This window comes from Triturus cristatus, chromosome 2_2, assembly GCF_964204655.1.
Source record: "Triturus cristatus chromosome 2_2, aTriCri1.1, whole genome shotgun sequence".
Taxonomy (NCBI): Eukaryota; Metazoa; Chordata; class Amphibia; order Caudata; family Salamandridae; genus Triturus; species Triturus cristatus.
In genome coordinates, this window is record NC_140582.1 from 74,552,911 (window position 1) to 74,572,071 (window position 19,161).

The window sequence follows — 19,161 nt, forward strand, 5'->3', positions numbered from 1 at the left end:
TAGGGCAGACTGCAAACATGTTGAATGATTTGTATTTTAATGTATATATCTTCATGAAACATCAAATTTGAATACAATTCACTTCTGAAATATTTGCTATTCAAGCCACAGGTTACGTTCCAGGATGTGGCTGCCTGCTTCTCCGAAGAAGAGTGGAAGCTATTGCACGAGTGGCAGAAGGAGCTTTACAAGAATGTGATGAATGACATTCACCAGGCTTTGGTTTCCCTAGGTAACGTAGCACTCTGTGTCCATGTGGTCTTTGTAGTCTACTAAAGTTCCATGATTTTCTGAACATTGTTTGATTCCGAGTTATGTTGCTTAGCTTGGTGTTAATAAGAGTCTCACCTTTCATTTTGTACTGTTCAATCCAGATAGGCGAACCTGGTGACTGGAATGACGCTTAATCATTGACATAGAAATCCGCAAACCAGGATCTTTAAAAAAAAAAAATAAAAGCCAGTATGTGGCTTCATGCTTTAAAACGGGCTTCAGCAGCATTCTTTTTGATAAATTATGCCTTGATTTGAAATTCAACGCAGTTTGATATCATTCTCACAGTATACACCATGTAACCTGTCTTTGAATCTACCCTTCTTGTAGCTATATTAAATGTCTTGCTTTTTAAAGTGAGCAGTCATTTGTATACTAGTCAGCCTTCCTACACCAGTTTCATCAAATGCAACCCTCACTTGCTCTAAAATGTATAGTAATGTGTAATTTTGTGGCCCCAAAGTTGCAACTTCAATTCTATTTGTATACGTGAGGATACATGAGGATTACAATTCTAGGTACAGAATGTATTTTTAAAACCTCTTTTTATTAGGCAAGCAGCAAAACCAAGGTAAGTAAGTACATCATAGTAGTCATGCATACAAATAGCAATTGAACCATACCCAATGTAGTACAACCCTGGATAGCTTCACTCCTATTCAACTCAGTTTATTAAAGCTTTGGAACTCCAATGAAGTCCACTTAAAAGGATACATACCAATTAATACATAAAATACCATAGCACCATGTAAAAATACAGAATGATAAGGCAGTCCGAATAAAACATTTTTCAACATATAGCAGTATTAAAGGATAAAATTTAAGAATTTAGCAACCAACAATGAGGAAACAGTATCAAAGGATAAAATTTAGAATTTAGCAGCCAACAATGTAGAAGCAGAGCATATCATGGGTTGTGGAAGTAACAGTGAGGAAGCAGCCGGGACACCATAGAACATCTTCATGGATCAAAGTTTGAAAATAGCAGCCAAAAATGAGAGAACAGGGCATATCCTGAAATGTGCAAATAGCAAGCTCCAGAACTTACAATATATATTCCCACCCTGATGTAAATCAAATACAGTATAGTTGGTAATTTCGGGCTCTGAGGACATTACTATGGGGACTCCCCCTGTGAACTTTCCATTTGCTCCAAATCCATTCCCACTTTTTGTGGCAGCCCCAGCTTTCATCCACCCTCTCCGCCACCATACACCAGTCCATGTCTCTTTTCCAGTATTTGAGCCGTGGTGCGGACTCTGCCTCCCATAGACGGGCTATATTACGTTTAGCAAGCATCATACCCAAGGTTACCAAGATTTGCTCCATGCGACAAGTCTGTAGCGTCCCACACATTAAGGAGACACCACTTTGCTGAAGGTGTTAAATCCCCACCACCTACACTATTCATGCATGCTACAACCGATCTCCAAAAGGTGTGGACCACTGGAAACTCCCAAATGATATGGAAGAAGGTCTCCTCCTGCCCACACTGCCTATGACGGGTTGGATCAGTCCCCTTGCCCATTTTAACCATGGTGTTGCACGATAAGTAAGACTTGTGGAGTATTTTAAGCTGCACCAACCTAAACCTTGCTCTAATCTCGGGGAGAGGCTAAGGCCTCAAGCCAGTCATCATCAGCCAGGTCGCCCAGGTATGCATCCCAGCGGTCTTGCAAGTGAAGGAGCGTATCCGGGGAGTTGTTAATTAACTTTTTATAGGTGAGGGGGATCGCTTTGCGGCTCATGTGATCATCTAACAATCTACTTTCTAGTGGTGATGATTCTGGAAGGAGCTCCCCCCAGGGGATCACCACCTGAAGAGCATGTCGAACTTGCAGATAACTGAAGGTCTCTACAGTTGCCAGCTCATACTCTCTGTAATTCAGAGAATGGGACCACCTTCCCCAACTGGAGCAGAGATCCCCTACCTTGGAAATACTTATAAGGTCCCATATATCAAAATCAGGTCTTTTCTCCAGCGTGCCCAACCTCTCAGAGTCCCAAAATGGTGTGGCCGGGGTAATCTTACCTCCCCATCCCAATGCTTTGTGTCATGTGCCAGATTTAAACTGTGAGTGCTCTTGGTTCCATGAGAGTCAAACGTTTCAGGTTGGTGTAGAGTGCTCGTAGACAACATCCCCGGTGAAAGATATGACAGTCCATACAGTATGCTGGTTCATCTGCGTGTTGCTGAACCCATTGATTAATTACCGCCAGTTGCACTGCCCGATAGTATTTTTGAGTATAAATGCCTCACAGTCAGGCGGTAGGTTTGGTGTCTGGCCATGGAGAACATACACAGTGGATTTGGACCAGATGATAGTGTATCCAGAATATTTACCAAATTTGGTGAAGATATCCAATATTCTGTAAATGGAGGATTGTGGAGCTGCGATGTACAACAGGATATCGTCAGCATAGATAGATTTCCTATCCTCCCACTCCTCTGTCCAATGCAAGCTGTAAATCAATGGGTCCATCTGAACCCAGGCCGCCAAAGGTTCAAGGATCAAAGCAAAAATAAGCGGTGAGAGAGGGCAACCCTGCCTAGTACCGCGTTGAAGGGTGAACACCCGAGAAGTCCGTCCGTTCACGACTACCTGAGCCAGGGGTTTAGAATAGAGAAGTCGCAACCAAGACAGAAACTTGGGGCTGAAACCCATTTGCTCTAACACAGCAAATAGGTATGGCCATTCCACTGTATCGAAAGCCATACGAGTATCCATACAAAGTCAATCCAGCACTCCATGGAGCTGCCGCAAATTAAGGACCGTGTTCCTCCCAGGCATAAAGCCTGATTGCTCGGGATGCACCAATTTGGTTATTATTTGAATAAGTCGGGATGCCAGAACCTTGGCAAGGATTTTTGCTTCTGCATTGAGAAGTGAGATGAGTCTGCAAGAAGTGCACTTCTCTGCTGGTCTACCCTCTTTGTGTATTATCACTGTTGAGACCAACAGCTGGTCCTTCGTTAGAATGCCTTTTTCTCGACTCTCCATATACAGCCCCAGCAAGTAAGGCGCTATAGTGGATACAGTGAGTTTATAAGTTCTATCGGAAGGCTGTTGTGCCCAATTGCCTTGTCCAATTGAATGTTCCAAATTACCAGAGCTACTTACTCTCCCGTAGGATCACTCTCCATAAGTTTTAACCGCAGTGGAGAGAGTCGGAAGTTGTCAATCAACTAGGAGGTTGTGAGATTCTTCTGTGGTATTTGTACCTGCAGCAGAGTAAAGATGGGTATAGTAGGTTGGCGATATCTTGTGGATCTCTCAGGTGCTCCCTTCTTCAGGACAAATATCAGTTACCCAGCAGCTCGTCCTCTCACGTCTGTCCAACCATGCAAGCAGCTTCCCCGCTTTATTCCCAATTTCGTACATGCAATGCTGCATCGCTCGATGTTTGGGTTTAGCAGCCTCTGTCACTAGATAAGTTGCGTCTGTTATCCCGGTCTCATCCACCACCAGATTAGCCTCAAGGTCAAGAATGTCGTGTTCAAGCTTCTCTGCCTTTTTTTAAACTTTTTTGTTTCCCATTGTCAGGGAAAGTGCCTGCCCCTTAATGACTGTTTTATAAGCCTCCCAAAGTATTTGAGAAGACTTTACCGATGCCACATTTCCTTTGAAATATTGCTCTGTGGCATTACCAGTCTCTCTCTCACGCCCGGGATCTTAAGATACCAAGGATTCAGTGTAATAACCCTTCGGGTTAGCGGCCTATCCAGACTGTAGACTGCCCACACTGGGGAATTCTCAGATATACCCCTCGCTAGATGGCGTACATCATGAAAATGGGGAATACGGTAAGCCAATATCAAAATAAAATAAATACGGAAAAGGCTACCATGGGCTCCTGAGTGGAAAGTATAATATTGTGTAGTGGGGGTTGTGTGCCCGCTAAACATCAACTATTCCCAGGGCTGAGAGGAAGTCCGCTGAGTGGCAGCGAGATTGCGCCACCCATCTCGGGGGCATGCGATCGCTATTATCACAAAGTGCCCTATTAAACCCCCCCCCCGTTCCCCATAAGGAGTTCTCTCGAACATATACTGACCCGATGTGGACTGTCCTGCCCTCCCGCGTTCCAGAAAGGGCTGCATATCTAGCCAGCTGGTCAGAACAGGTTTGGTTAAAAGCAAGGGGAAGCTGCTTCCTAAGGAGTATTCCCATGCCACTGAAACTGAAAGTGAACCCAGAATAGACCACCATCCTGTACCCCAAACAATCCAGAGCCCTGCAAGCATTACCCTTGAGGTGCCTTTCCTGTAGAAGGATTACATCGGAGAAATGCCTTTTAATATATTGAAGCACTACCCCATGCTTGATTCTGTTCCCCAAGCCGTTTATGTTCCAGGCCAATAGCCGAATTTCAGAAGTGACCGTGGTAGCCGCCATCCTACCTTACTACCTTGCAGAGTCTCTCACTCCCTTTCTCAGCTGCCTTACCAAATCAAGATCGACCAGTGTGGGTAAAAATGAAAACTGGTGCCATTCAGTCAAGTAAACTAGAAAAACAAAACTATCATAATTATCCCCCCTCCCCCCACCCCTGTGTTTGGGACTAAAAAAACCTTCCTGTCTCCCTGAAAGACGGTCCTAAAACTACCTGTCCCCCAACTCAGCAGAGCGCCTGTTGCCCCTACCCATCATAGAACACTAAGGAGACCGTGCTCCATCCTGGATGTCGCCCTCAGGCCCCCATACAAGAAACATAGTGTTACCAATGACCTGTAGTATACGAAGGTGGTTGCTTGGGGATATCGACCTTCACCAGCCTCCTGTCACTGTTGTGGCCCCCAGTCTGTGGGGACCAGCTCACAAAGATAGCGGTTTACCTCAAAGTGATAGATAGTATTGCGAGCAGGATTCCAGTGTCTCTAGTTGAGTATACAACGATCATTGTTAGTGTGCTCCATCGATAGTAGTGGTATGAGTATTCATGAAGCTTGGCGTTGTGGTGATTCCTTTCCTTTCCTTCCCGGTCCGAGTCTCTTGTTGTCTGCCCAGTTGACTTCTCAGATTGCTGTCCTCACCACTTCTGTCATCCTTTGGAGTCGTAGCCCCCCACCATACTCCATCCCTCAAGCCACGCTCAAGCCTCCTCCGGGATTCAGAAGAACCAAGTTTTTCCCTTGAACTCTACTCGTAAATTTTCTGGAAAATCATCAAATATTTCACTGCTTTGTCTCTCAGCGGCGCCTTTTTGATGTCTAGAAAACTGCAATGTTGCCTATTGACTTTGAGCCTGAAGTGTGGGAGGAAAATTATATTCTCCTTTGCATAGATCACTAGAGGAGCTCTGCGAGCCGTCTGAAATTGAAAATATGGACAATAATGGGACGACGGGGTGACCCCGGTTTGGGACGTCCACGATGGGCCCGCTCTAATGAAAAATATTTAGATAGGCCGCGAGGTTGCAGTTCCCTGACAATAAGTTCCTCAACAAATGGGTCCACTGCTGGTCCCTCTGCCCGCTCCGGAGCTCATAGCATGCTCATATTATCGTGTTGGGATCTGCCTTCATACTCTTCAAGTCGTGCCTCCATTTGCTCATATTATCGTGTTGGGATCTGCCTTCATACTCTTCAAGTCGTGCCTCCATTTTTGTTTACTTGTGGCCTGCACTTCACTGACCTAGACCTTGTGGGCCTCTATGTCATGGTGTAGAGTGACTGAGTCCTCCACCTCTTTGAATCTCGTGTTCATATTACGGAGATCTGCTGTCATCAGTGAAACTTCAGTCATGGTCGAATCTATTTGTTCTTGTAGCACAGATCATGCTCCTTGAATCGCCGCCATAATGTTGTGTAGTGTCAAAGGTTCTTCCTCAATGGTTGGTTGCACAGCGGAAGACGGTTGTTCCTGGGACCCATCCAAAGCCTCTGCACCCTTAGGAACTGTGTACTTATTTAATTTTGTCTGGTGTGAGCTCCGCATGCCTCTGCCGCCTGTCATAATGGCAGAATGGGGATGGGGAGAAAAGGTGGCATCTGGGCCAGAGGGATACTCGCAGCCACATGCCTGCGGATGTACACTAGCACTCCACAAGACCTGTCTGATTTCTCTCCATGCACGCGCCGCTCTCCGATTCCCAACTGCACACACTCCCAAGGGCTTTGCTCGCAGATATGGAGCACGCTTCAAATGCAGACTTAAAATGTCCCTATGGGACCAACAGGCAGCAGAAATGGTGGGGGCAGCAGTCAGCAGGAACCTCGCGTGTGCCGGAACGTAAAGGGAGTAATCCCACAGTAAAAGAATGAGTGCTAGCCACAGTCTCAGGCCTTGTGATATAAGCGAGTGTCCAGCAGTGGCACTTAGTTTATCAGGAGTGCTGTATGTCCGGGGCCAATGCTACTTGAAAATGGCAGTGTCGCTATAGAGCTAAGTGCTTCCCCCCCTCAGCTATGGGGAGCTTCACACTGCTGTCTCTTCCTCTCTCTCACCGCTCAGGTCAGCCCTTTCTCCAGCGGTCCTTTCCCCTCTCCGCCGCCCGTCATGCATGAATGGGAGCAGCGCATTCCAGCCTCTTGCCGTGGCCTGCCCTAAGGCCACTGCCCACACAGCAGGGTTTTGCCGCTTTTCGTATGGGAGGTCGCAAAAGGCTGGCTCGCTGTAAAGTTCAAGGAAACACTCTTGAACAGATGCACTTAATTAAGTGTTTATTTGAAGTAGCGTAGCGTGGAGAAAAGCAGCCCACAACCGGTCATTCAACAGCTCTCAAAGCAACTGCCTGAATGAACAGTTACAGGCAGCCGCAACGAGAGCCGTGGAATGAAAGGAACACATTAAACATATGCAGAGCGTGGGGAAGACGCTCGAGGAACATAAATATCGGCACGTGAATAACAAGTCGCTCTTAAAGGGAAAGAGCGACTTGTTACCTTAACACTCTCCCTCTCTGCCCACTCTGCCTCGGCTCCGGTCACCGGTGTAGACAGTTCCTGGGCTGACGGGCACCTAGCGCTCGCTCTCCAGCGCTGCCCGCACTAATGTCACTGAGCCTTTGTGGGGGTAAACCTCCTCTCTGCCGAGGCTCACAGAGACTGAGTTGCGCTGTCATCATTAAATGCAGGGAGATCCTTGCAGCTGGATCCTGGCCACATCCACGGGACCCGCCCCTTCCGGTGGTCTCCAGGCAGCGTATGTCAAACTTAAGACTGGGGCTACTCCTCACTGCCCAGGCCTCAAATGCGTTGGCCCCAGAGATGCATCGTATCGCGGGTTTAGTGGGCACATTAGATACCCCACAAACCGGCAATCAACATTGTGACAGGAGATTGCAACTAGGTGATCAATAAGTGAGCATATGGTAAGGGATTATGCAGCTGAGCGACTGAGCCGCTCTACCAAGCGGCCATCTTCGTTGGCAGTTGGCCACGCCCCTCTCTAGGTACAGAATTGATTTTTTTCTGCTGGAGATATGCTTACACGTCTTAGTAGGTCAGTGTTACTTTGCACAGTTTTCACAGCATCATTTGTTTTATTTATGGAGTTGCATTTCCCAGGTTTTTCGCCATTTAGTCAGCTGGTCGACTGCTGGACTATGAATGCCATTGTGCAGTATGTTCCAATACCAGCCAGAGCTGAAGTCCCTTGGATGTCATCTGTGGAATCGTGGAGCTGTTGCCTTTGTTATACAGAGTGTGGAGCAGTTGAGAACAGGAGAGAGTGTCAGATGTTGATCAGAGAAGGGATAGAGGCCAGGGTCCACAGATTGAGGAAAGACAGGTTTGTGAGACCACAGATGTGCTTCGGTGGAGCAAACCTCTTTCCAGAATATTATTGAACCTAGATGAGAGCTGGACCTTGTGGTAACTTGGTACTAGTTGAGAGCTGAACCTTACCCAGATTGCCTTTCGCTGGTATGCCTGCACGAGTTCAAAGGACGATATATGTCACTGTCTGAAAGTGATGGTAGAGTTTGTAAAGGAGAACAAGAGTAGAAAGCCATTTTCCAGGAAGAAACTTGTCACAAGGGAGCCCAGGGCAGACACCTGTTGATGCATTCAAAACATATACTCACCACACTCAAGAGGAAAATGTTTATTTAAGTCAGGAGGTTTATTTAAAAAAGACATAGTGCATGACTATGTATAAGACCAATATCAATATTTGCAGTGTACTCAAGCTACGTTTCCAGTCCATTACATTAACCCACTCAGGTTTCATGTAGGTGATTTAGGAGGACGGAGGAATTGAGAAATGTTTTTGTTAGGCCAAGCATAGTCTTCTACCTGTATATTTTGGTTGCGTGTTAGAATTAAATATCAATATTATATGTGGAGATCTGAACATTAATATACAGTGCGGGACATTAAACAAAACAGGGGTTGAATATGCTGGGAGAAAGCCAAGGGTTTTCCGTGCTTTACAGCACCTAATAGATCTGCATGGTCTAATGGATGCTTGGGCCTTTTTTAATCCGGATGACCCTGGCTTTACATACTATTCTGCACCACACAAAATGTGCTCAAGACTGGATTATTTTTTTGTCTCACCTGTTTTACTGTATGGTTCTGGAGTTATCAAATTCCCGCGAGTAATGTCGGATCACAATCCTCTTCTGTTTGAATTAGATACACTAATCCGTAAGACTCAAACTCATATATGGACGTTTAATCGTGCTTTGCTTCAAGATAGGGAGTATATTGATAATATGTCTTTATGGATCACTAGATTCCTGGAAGAAAATATGGGCAGCACAGGTATTCAGAATGTATGGGATACGCTAAAGGCAGGGGTGAGGGGTGAGACTACTCGGTTCGGTTGGGAATCTCAAAGGAAGGAAAAGGTGAAACTGCAACAACTATATATAGAACTGGCAGAAGCTGAGCAGAATTTAGTTACTCAGATTCAGATGGGTGGAGATTGTGATTCTGCTCAAACTCGGATTATTTTAGTTAAATCAGCTATAATTGAGTTCTCTCAGGCTAAGGCAGCTAGTAAATTTTTAATTTGGAAATCTAAAATGTTTGAAAATAGTGAGCGGGTAGGGCATCTGTTAGCCTCTAGAATTAAGGAGAAGGAAACTGCTACACGTATCAAAAATATCCAGGATCCAGATGTTGGTCTGGTGTCTGGTGATGGGGACATTCTGCGTGCTTTCCAAAAGTTCTATCAACGACTGTATAGTGAAGACATCAGCAATAATGACATGCTTCAGCTGGATATACAAGAATATCTGCGGGGGATAGGTGTTGATACACTATCACCAGAAAAGCGTGATCTATTAGATGCCGAAATCAGTATGGAAGAGCTTTTCCAAGCTATAGATTCTATCCCGGCGGGGAAAGCTGTTGGCCCTGATTATTTGCCAGGAGAATTTTATAAGATATTCCGGCCTCAACTCACTCCGGTTATGTTGGCTCTATTCAGGATAGTACAGAAGGGAGAATCGTCTCCTGAGTCCTGGCAGAGAGCCCGAATCATTACATTTTTAAAGAAGGATAAAAACCCAACGGATATGGGATCATACCGCCCAATTACGCTTATTAATAGTGACATAAAAATTTACGCAAAAGTGTTGGCAAGGAGGTTTTCTGGGGTGATTAAGACACTGGTTTCAGTAAATCAACATGGTTTTGTCCCAGGACGGGAAACAATCAATCATATTCGGCGCACAATTACGTTGTTTGATTTTACAAAGGTTTCAGGGGACCCTATGGCCTTAATCCTGCTGGATGCGGAGAAGGCCTTTGATAGGGTCTCCTGGCCCTTTTTATGGGCGGTTTTGAGACATTATGGATTTGGAGAAGGATTTATTGCAGCAATACAGATCATGTATAGACAACCTACAGCTCAAATATCAATCCTAGGAAGCCAGTCAGGAACTATCAAGATCTCCAGAGGTACTCGACAAGGTTGTCCCTGTTCCCCTTTATTATTTGCCATTTATATTGACCCTTTAATAAAAAAAATTCTTTTAAATAATCTGATTAGCCCAGTTAGATCCAAGGGTGGCGAATCCAAAATACTGGGCTATGCAGATGATTTGGCCATTCTAACAGATTTTCCTGAACAGGCATTGCTAGAAATACAAAAACTAACAATTCAATTTGGCAGACTGTCAGGTTATCATCTTAATGACTCGAAAACCCAGATTGTCTGTAACGACAAGATTTTATTGGCGGATCCTAGGGTCACTGATACTGCAAAATATCTCGGAATTCTGATAAGCTCAAATCCAGAAGAGACCGTTGAGATTAATCTCAAGCCGATCTTGTGCAAGATAGAAAAAGATAGCCGTAGGATGAATAATCTTCATTTAACTCTTATGGGGAGATGCAATGTTGTTAAAATGCTCTTTCTACCGAAGATATTGTATCTTTTTAGAGCTATCCCTGTACTGTTCGAACCGATATGGTTTAAAAAAATAGAACGTATAGTCTCATGGTTTTTATGGGCAGGGAAAAGACCTAGACGAGCTTTTAAATTTATGACACTACCAAGAGAAAGGGGAGGCTGGTCTGTTCCCAGTTTCCAGATGTATTATTGGGCTATTACTTTGAGACATATCTCTGTACTGCTCGACTGTCCAGATTTCGAAGATTCGGAACAATCAATCTATAAATTAGTGTATGGAGAAGAAGTTCTAGGGGTTTTATTGAGGTACATAGATTTTGCTTATTTCAAACGTGTGAGGTTTAAGGGTTTACTTGCTGCCTTTAAAGTTTGGACAGCTATCCGGAAACTATTTAATATAGGAAGAATACATATATATACACCAGTCAATAGAAATACTCTCTTACCTCAAATTTTTTCTGATGGGTTTTTCGAAGAATGGAGGACCCAAGGAGTTAGCAAACTGGGGGATTTAGTTTCGGACAGTGGGGTAAGGACATTTGACTATTTAAAACAGAAATTTAAGCTTAATAATAAACATTTTTTTAAGTTTTTACAGATCCGGGACTTTTTTTCTCGGAAAACTGTTAGCTGGATCTCTTTCCCATTATTGGAGGTTCTTATAGGTGGGCACTCCACTATATCCTCAATCTATAAAATAATTAATGAAAAAAGGAAAGATGATCTGCATAAACATTTTGGTCGATGGTATATTGGATTGCATGCCGGACAGGAGGTCTGCGAAGAGTCATTACGGCTTAGTTATATTGCTACTTTATCGTCAAATCTCCAGGTCCAATGTTTTAAAACCTGGCATAATTTGTATATAACTCCACAGCGTATACATCAATGGGGTGGGATCTCGGGAGTTAACTGTCCCAGATGTGGGGAGTTCGCCGTTGATATTATTCATATGTTTTCCTCTTGTCCTATTCTAACTCCTCTGTTAAACAAAGTCAAACAACGGCTAGAGGTATTGTTTCATTGTACGCTTCAATTATCATCTCAGGCCATTATATTGGGAGTAGTCGATGTGAACATGACGTTGTCAGAGCAGAAATTATTTTTTATCTCTATGGCTACACTCAGATTATGTTTAGCATCTGTCTGGCTAGATCCCACACCTCCGTCAGAATATGAGTGGTTCAGTAAATTTATAAATGTTGGGAAATGGGAGCTTTTGGTTTACAGAAAGAGAGGCCCAAAGGCCTGCAGAAATGGGGAATCAGTTTGGGCACCTTTAATGAATTGGCTGGATGGTGCAAATTATGATGTTTGAATTAAGTCTAGAGTGATACTGGTGTATATTTCTTGTATATATTGTATATATTGTGCTCTGAAGATATTAATCTATCGGGATAACTGGTTCAATGTTTAATTGATTTTCCATAACTATCTCCAATTCTCAGCCTCTCTGGGGTGGTTGGGTGGGCGTCGCGGGGGGGTATGGGTTGAAAATTGTAAAATACAGAGTCATGATGCTGATGATTTAGATGATACATGTTCTTGTATCTCTTCTTTCTTTATGATATTTTATGTTGATGGATGATACCAGTGTCATGTTACTCTCTAATAAAATATTTAAAAAAAAAAAAAGAATTAAATATCAAAATATTTTTTTTAATCTAAACAGATTATATGAACAGTTGTTTATTGTTGGTAGTATAGCCCGCTATACATCTTGTTTTGTGTAATGATATCTTTGCTTGTCTTTCATAGAATGGACAAACCCCATCAACTAGGTTTCACTAGACAAAGTGGAGACAAAATATATAATCAAGGGCGGTTCCTCTATGGGAGGGTTAGGGTCGTTGACCCCCACTGTAATTGTTACCCCCACATCTTTATTAAATGTAAAAGCAAATGTTTTCTGCCGCACAGCAGCAGTGCTTTTTATTTGGTCTTGTGAGTGCCTTATCTTACTGAGTTAGAACGGCGGGGGCGGGGCTTTCAAGGCTCATTTTGGGTGAGGTCACTTACTTGAGGTGTAGTAAACTGCTCATGCTGTTTTGGACGGGTGACTTTCACCGTCCAAACTGATATGCGCACTTGCGAGGCAGACTCTTCCTACCTGCAAATAGTGGGCCAAGGTGAGGGGAATCACAGCTGCAGCCCATTTGGTCTCCTATGGAGCCTTGTGTATGCTGACCTTGCCAACCCTGGGGCTACTCAGCAGCCTCTGGCTTGGCCCGATGGTGTGAGCAGGCCTCAAGTCCTGCAGTGAACACAAGCCATCATGGATGGGAGGCACTGGTTAGGTTCACAGAATAGGGCCAATCTCACTGTTCATCTTTATTACAAAGCTCTGCAGTGATAGGTGTTCTATATCCCTTGCTCTCTTCCCCCTTCCTGCCCAGCGACATTAACAGCATTGTGCATAAAGTTGTGGCAAGAGATTTTCCCTCCTGACCTCGCACCCCACGTAGCCGTTGTCTCCCAACTCCTGCAGTGTATGGCTGTTGTTGCGCCGTCCCGTCAGCACTGCCTGCACTCGTAGTCGAAAATAAATGATAACGGGTAAAATTATAGGGTGAGTTCAGAGCTTTTGAGTAAACATTCACTTTCCTCCCACCGTCCAGGGCGCGGCTGTGCATGTCTACCGCCCCCCCCCCCCCCTCTGCCATCCCCTCCTCTGAGCCTCTGTCCACCCCATGGATGTTTACCTTGTCTTTACTCTACCCAAACCTTCCTTTTGCTTCTCTCTCTGCTCTTCTTTCCTCATCCCTTCTTCTCCGTAGCTCTCCTCATCCTTTCATCCCCCCCCCCCCCCCCCACTTCTCTAAGGTAACAAGAAAATCCACCCCACTCCACCTGGAAGTATGAGCCACCTCCTCACCTCTGTACCATAGGCTCCAGGTGAGATATCACCACCTCCTCCCCCTTCTGCTAGGGCATCAATAAGTGCAGTCCCTCTGAGGCAGCGAACCCATGTAGTATTCTGTACTTTGTTATTTATTTATTTATTAAGGTGACAGCTTGCGGCATAACGTGTGCACGAGCTCGTGGTGGCTCACTGAGCTCGTGCTTTCTCTGAACTCTGCTAATCACATGCGCGTGTGGATGTTACACGCGCATGCTATGTGTGTATCTTTAAAATGAGCGTTTATTGAACTTGTATTCTCGTGCGTTCAACCTCCTCCCTGAACTATGATCGGTCGTGTGGTCAGTGACCGTTCATACTTCGGAGAGGAAGGACGCACTCCCGTGGTGTCTTTCAACTAACTGAAATAAAGCTTCAAGATCAACTTTACACTTTGTCCTTTGGATTTATTCAACGAAGTTCAACCGAAGCTTCACATTTCAACCCACTGTCTCCTCTCTTCTCCTGTACAGCTGAACGCAGCCAAGCGAGGACCACATCTCTGCAACTGCATCCTTATCAGTCTCTCCCAGGCTCCGACACCCCCCTTGATCTCCAGAGGGCTCCTCTACCCCTCACACTTAACCACAACATCCCACACTGAGACTCAGCCTCGATTACATTCAGCTCACTCAGCACCCGGGGGGAGGGGGGGGGCGGCAACATCACATGAGGGTCAGATGTCTGTGAACAGATCTCAACAGCAGGTGCGATAACACACTGAGCTAGCAGGTGGCGCAGTTTACACGGAGAACGGAATTCACATCGCAGATCTGTTGTCAGCGGTGGATAATCATGCCAGTCTTTGCATTGAGATTATCTCTTTCTAAATAACATACTTATGGTGCCAGTTTTGTTGTTATTGCACCTAGAACACAAGCATGGGGCGACAATCTCTTATGACCCAGGGTGCGCTTTTTTATAAATTCCATAGTAGATTGAACAGCGATTGTGACGGGACGCTTGAATGCAGCAATATCACTCTCTCTTTTGCCACCACTACCCTAGCTCACCAGATGACACCACCGTGACAGCCCGGGCCAAGGGCGGGCCCGTCCTTGCCCGTCACTGCCTGGAACGGACTGGGCTGGGCAACCCCTCTAACGTTTTCTGCACACCACTTCATCTAAGGTACTGTTGCCTCATCGTTTTCCACAGGCGCCTTGCGTACAACAGTGTCATGTGAAATTGAACATTTATTAATTATTGTGTTTGCTCTTGTTGTACCAGCCCACTTTGCAGCTTGTTCTATTGGCCATTATTATGCCACCAAAGGACAGCAAAGCCAGGGCGGCAAATGCTCATTTCACGGGGACAATGGACCAATTTGTGACTAAAGTTAATTGTGTCATTGATCAAGAAATAATGCTTCTGGAGCGCCGCGTCTCCCAGGATCTGGCAGCCGCCAGAAGGTCCTCCCTGGGATACCTTGTTAATGCTCAGTCTCCAGCACGTCAAACTTTATCTCCCACAAGCTCAGCTAGATCTGACACAGATCCATCAGCCCAGGAGCTGCCAGCTAGCGGAACGGTTGCTGATACTTTAGTGGAGGACCAGTCTTTGGTCCTCGACTCTTTGTTATTGTCTCCTTGCCCACTGCCGTTTGCCCCTAGCACAGCCCCGGAGTGTAGCACCAGGCAGCTTCGGGAGCGTAACTTGGGGGCTATTCCCAAAACAAAACAAGGGCGCCCGCCCAATATTGGCAGAAAGGGCAAACAATCTAAAAGCAAACATAAGGTGCCAAATCAAATGGGAAAAATGAATAAAACCCCTGACATCACTGAGCAACCCTCACAGGGGGCCCCACTGGATGACCCTGTCCCCCAATCTATTTTTACATCAATAAGGATAATGAGCCAGGAGGAGGGAGATGGGCAAAGCGTAGCGGCCAAGGGAGGGACCCCTGACCCATTGCGTTTGCATGACATACGGGATTTAATTAGGTCCTCTCTTTGTCCCGTGCAGGACAGATTACTCAAAATCGAAGAACATCTAGCCAGGATCGAATGCATCCTAGGGGGTCTGTCCATTGCACCAAGCACCACTCTTAGTCCAGAGGCCCCAAACCCATCTGCCAACCCTAGAGCTAAGAAAGTCCAGTTGGCCCCTAAACCTCTACCACCAGCCCAAACCGAAAGCCAACCCTTAATTACACCAAACATCTCCATCAGAGCAGGCAACTCAAGGAAACCCATCTTGTCCAGTAAAACAGATTTAAAAGAGGTTGCTAGGCCTTTAACACCAGAGTCTATAACCATGGCTAATACTCCCAACTTGCCTCCTGAAACAGCTCCATATGTTGTAATCTTGGCAGGAGTGCCCGAATTGGAGAGTAATGTACTTGAGTCACCCGCAACCCTAAGGAATAGGGTTGTGTACTGGCTCAACACAAATAGACCATTACCTCCGCACATCAGCGCCAAAATTCTTATGGTGCGACGGGTTCCATGGGTAGGCCACTTAGCTAAAAACATAAAGGGGGATTGCATCCTAATTAACTTCAAGGACACCAGAACAGTTGAGTATATTTGCAACTGGAGGTCGACCACCATAGGATCATGCATTTCAACTCTCCCCTTAACCTATTTTTATCCCCCTGGTCATTTCACAGAACCTTGGACAGTTGTACATGGAAAAGGGAGAGGCCCTCCACTGGGGAGTCGGCCTATACATCTGCCACCCTTAGACTTTATTCCTACAGTAAATCGTTTTAGCAGTCTTGAAGCTGTCGATTGACTGGAGGATAGTAAAGTTACCCCAGCCTCTCCTCCGCTTTTCTCAGTAAGTTGTCCCCTAGAGCCCACCTCAGTGATTGAACATTTGGGGTCGAATTTATCAATCATGTTAACGAGCCCGACGAGGTCCATTACTAGTCCTGACCCCCCTCAAATTTATCCTCCAAGTGCTTCAACTCCCGGGGTGTTTACACCTAGTCTTCTCAAGATTGTCTCTTGGAACATAGCTGGCTTACGTAACAAGCTAGATCTCCCTGACTGGAACGCATTCATAGAAGAACACGATATATGTATCTTCCAGGAAACCTGGAGTGTCGATCCAATATATAAATCGGGGTTCTGTTGCTTTTTTATACCAGCTATCTCGTCAGGCCGTGGGCGCCCCTCCGGGGGCCTCATGGTTTGGATCAAGGCGGATCTCAACCTGATGGTCACCATTGACGGTCGCTCCACGCCTGATATAATGAGACTCACTATCAAAGACACTCAGAACAGTCCACCCTGGGAACTTCTTAATGTTTATTCTCGTGGCACTCAAGGGGGTGCTAAGTCGCTTACCATTACAGTACTTTCAGAGATACTCTCTGCATGCACCTCGAATTCTTATCTTCTTGTCGCCGGTGATTTCAATTGTTCTTTTGAACCACTTGCCGCAGAAGATTTATTGGGCGCACATGACGAGGACACTAGATGGAATATCCCTTCACTCTCCTTGAACCCCGTTAAAAGATGGACCCCTGCTGTAATCCAAATGAACGCCATAGCGTTGGAATTCGGTTTAAGAGCTGTCAATGGGCGCACCCCTTCTGATCTAGTGGGCGCTAATACTTTCAACAGAGTAGGCAGTCAAAGCAGAATAGATTACATCCTAATTGACAGGAGGGGATGGAAATTTGTCGTTGATATGGTTGTAATACCATCAACATCCAGTGACCATAACCCCCTGTCTCTCACCATGCGTGAAGTCTGGCATAGACAGGCTATTTCCCCTCTACCAGGTACACAGCTGTTGTCCAAGAAGCTTGAGCCTTCTAACTGTGGCAGATCCCTTAAATGGTCCAAAATTGCCCTTAGTGATACTAAACTTCTTGCGTTGGAGAATATCCTCGCTGATTATACCACCAGGCTTTCCTCATTATCCGAGGACAACTCTAGCTATACTAAAGTCTATGTGAATTCTATGAATGCAATTGGGGCATTGTTCATTGACCGCAGGAAAAAACCTAACCCCAGAGTTGAAAGAGAGAACGATTGGTTCAATAAAGACTGCAGAACTAAGAAAAATCACCTAATTTCTGCAATCAAATCCAATAATCCCGCTGAGGTTAGGCAAGCGAGGTTGCTTTATAGGCAAGCCCTCGCATCTGCCAAAAAAGTCTGGGAAGAACAGCGCTGGGTTTCACTGAAATTAGCGAGCCATGCAAAAAATGGCGAGCTCTTTTGGTCCATCATGAGAAGATCATCCAGCTGTGCCCAGGCGCAAATCCCTAACCACATCACGGATGGGGAATGGTTTAACCACTTCAAGAACTTGTACGCAGGTCCTGAGGTTGTGGTAGACCAGCCCACCAGCCCAGGGTCTGTAGTAAAATTCCATGATCATGTCTTGTTCCCAAGTGTTGAGGAGAAGGAGGTTCAAACTGCAATTGATAAGATTGTATCTGCCAAGGCACCAGGTCCTGACGGCATTCCGGGAGACCTTTTCAAAGCGAATCCAATAGGCTGGGCTGCGTTCTTTACTATTTATATCAACAGTCTATTGAGCGGATCCCCGGTGCCGGAGTCATGGAAGGGTGCAGAAGTAATCCCCATCTTCAAGAAGGGCTTAAGGGGAGACCCGGCGAATTATCGCCCAATTAGCTTAATCGATTCTGGTCAGAAGTTGGTCGGCAGGGTACTTCTGGAGAGGATACATTCCTGGGTGGACGAGGAAGGGATTCTAACCAAGTTCCAGGCGGGTTTTAGGGCCTGCACCAGCACCATTGACCAAGCATTCAGGTTAACGCTTCTTTACTGGAAGACGGTTACCATCGGCAAGGGTGCTTTATACCTTGCGTTCATTGACCTTAAAACCGCCTTCGATCTGGTCCCCCGCGATCGTCTGTGGTCGATTTTGGAGGAGTTGGGCATCCCTTCCTACATTCTGAAACTCCTCATCCGAATGCACGAAGAGAACTTTGCCTGCATTAGATGGGGGACACAGGGCCAGAAAACTAAAAAAATTCCAGTGAATAGAGGGGTTCGACAAGGGTGTGTCATGGCGCCAACACTTTTTACGCTATTCGTGAATGGCGTGGTCTCTTTTCTGCTTGAAGTCGAAGCGGACGTTCCCGCTCTGGCGGGTGATAAAGTTCCAGCACTTCTTTTCGCAGACGACACTTTGTTAATATCAAAAACTCCGTCTGGTTTACAGAAGTTGTTACAGCGCTTCTCTCTGTTCTGTGAGCGAAGAGGCCTCGTCATCAATACCGCCAAGACTAAACTCCTCTATTTTAATCCCTCAAAATCTTCTGGTTCTATTCTGACCCTAGAAGGGAAACCACTTGAGCGTGTCAGAGAGTTTGATTATCTGGGAATCAGAATCTCCGACAGGCTCAGATGGCAGCCTCATATAGATAAAATGGCACTTAATCTTAAAAGAGTAACTGGTGCCTTGGGAAAGGAATTTCGGGCCTCTACCTCTAAACCTATTACCCCAGTACTAAACATCTATGCTGCAAAGGCGGTGGGTAGCGCACTCTATGGCGCCGAATTATGGGGCTACAGCTGTGTTGACTCACTGGTGACCAGCGAAAATAAGTTCTTTAGGGAACTTGTATCACTCCCCAGGGGCACTCCGACTAAACCACTCCTTAGCGATTTTGGTAGGCGCTCAATTAGGGATCTAGCCACCCTTCGCCCTCTGCTATATTGGGCGCGGCTGTGGCGAACCCCTGAGCTCTCTAAC

General features: G+C 45.7%; 1 protein-coding gene across 3 annotated transcripts in view; it reads left to right on the plus strand.

Moving 5' to 3' along the window:
* LOC146861877 (uncharacterized) overlaps positions 1–19,161 on the plus strand; it is a 200,000-nt gene that overhangs the window by 60,675 nt on the left and 120,164 nt on the right. For 2 of the 3 annotated variants that reach the window (XM_085641048.1, XM_085641047.1), the window contains exon 2: positions 106–232. In XM_085641048.1, coding sequence (XP_085497174.1) covers positions 106–232 — 127 coding nt within the window. The remainder of the gene's footprint in view (positions 1–105; positions 233–19,161) is intronic. The other variant, XM_085641049.1, reaches the window with a different exon arrangement.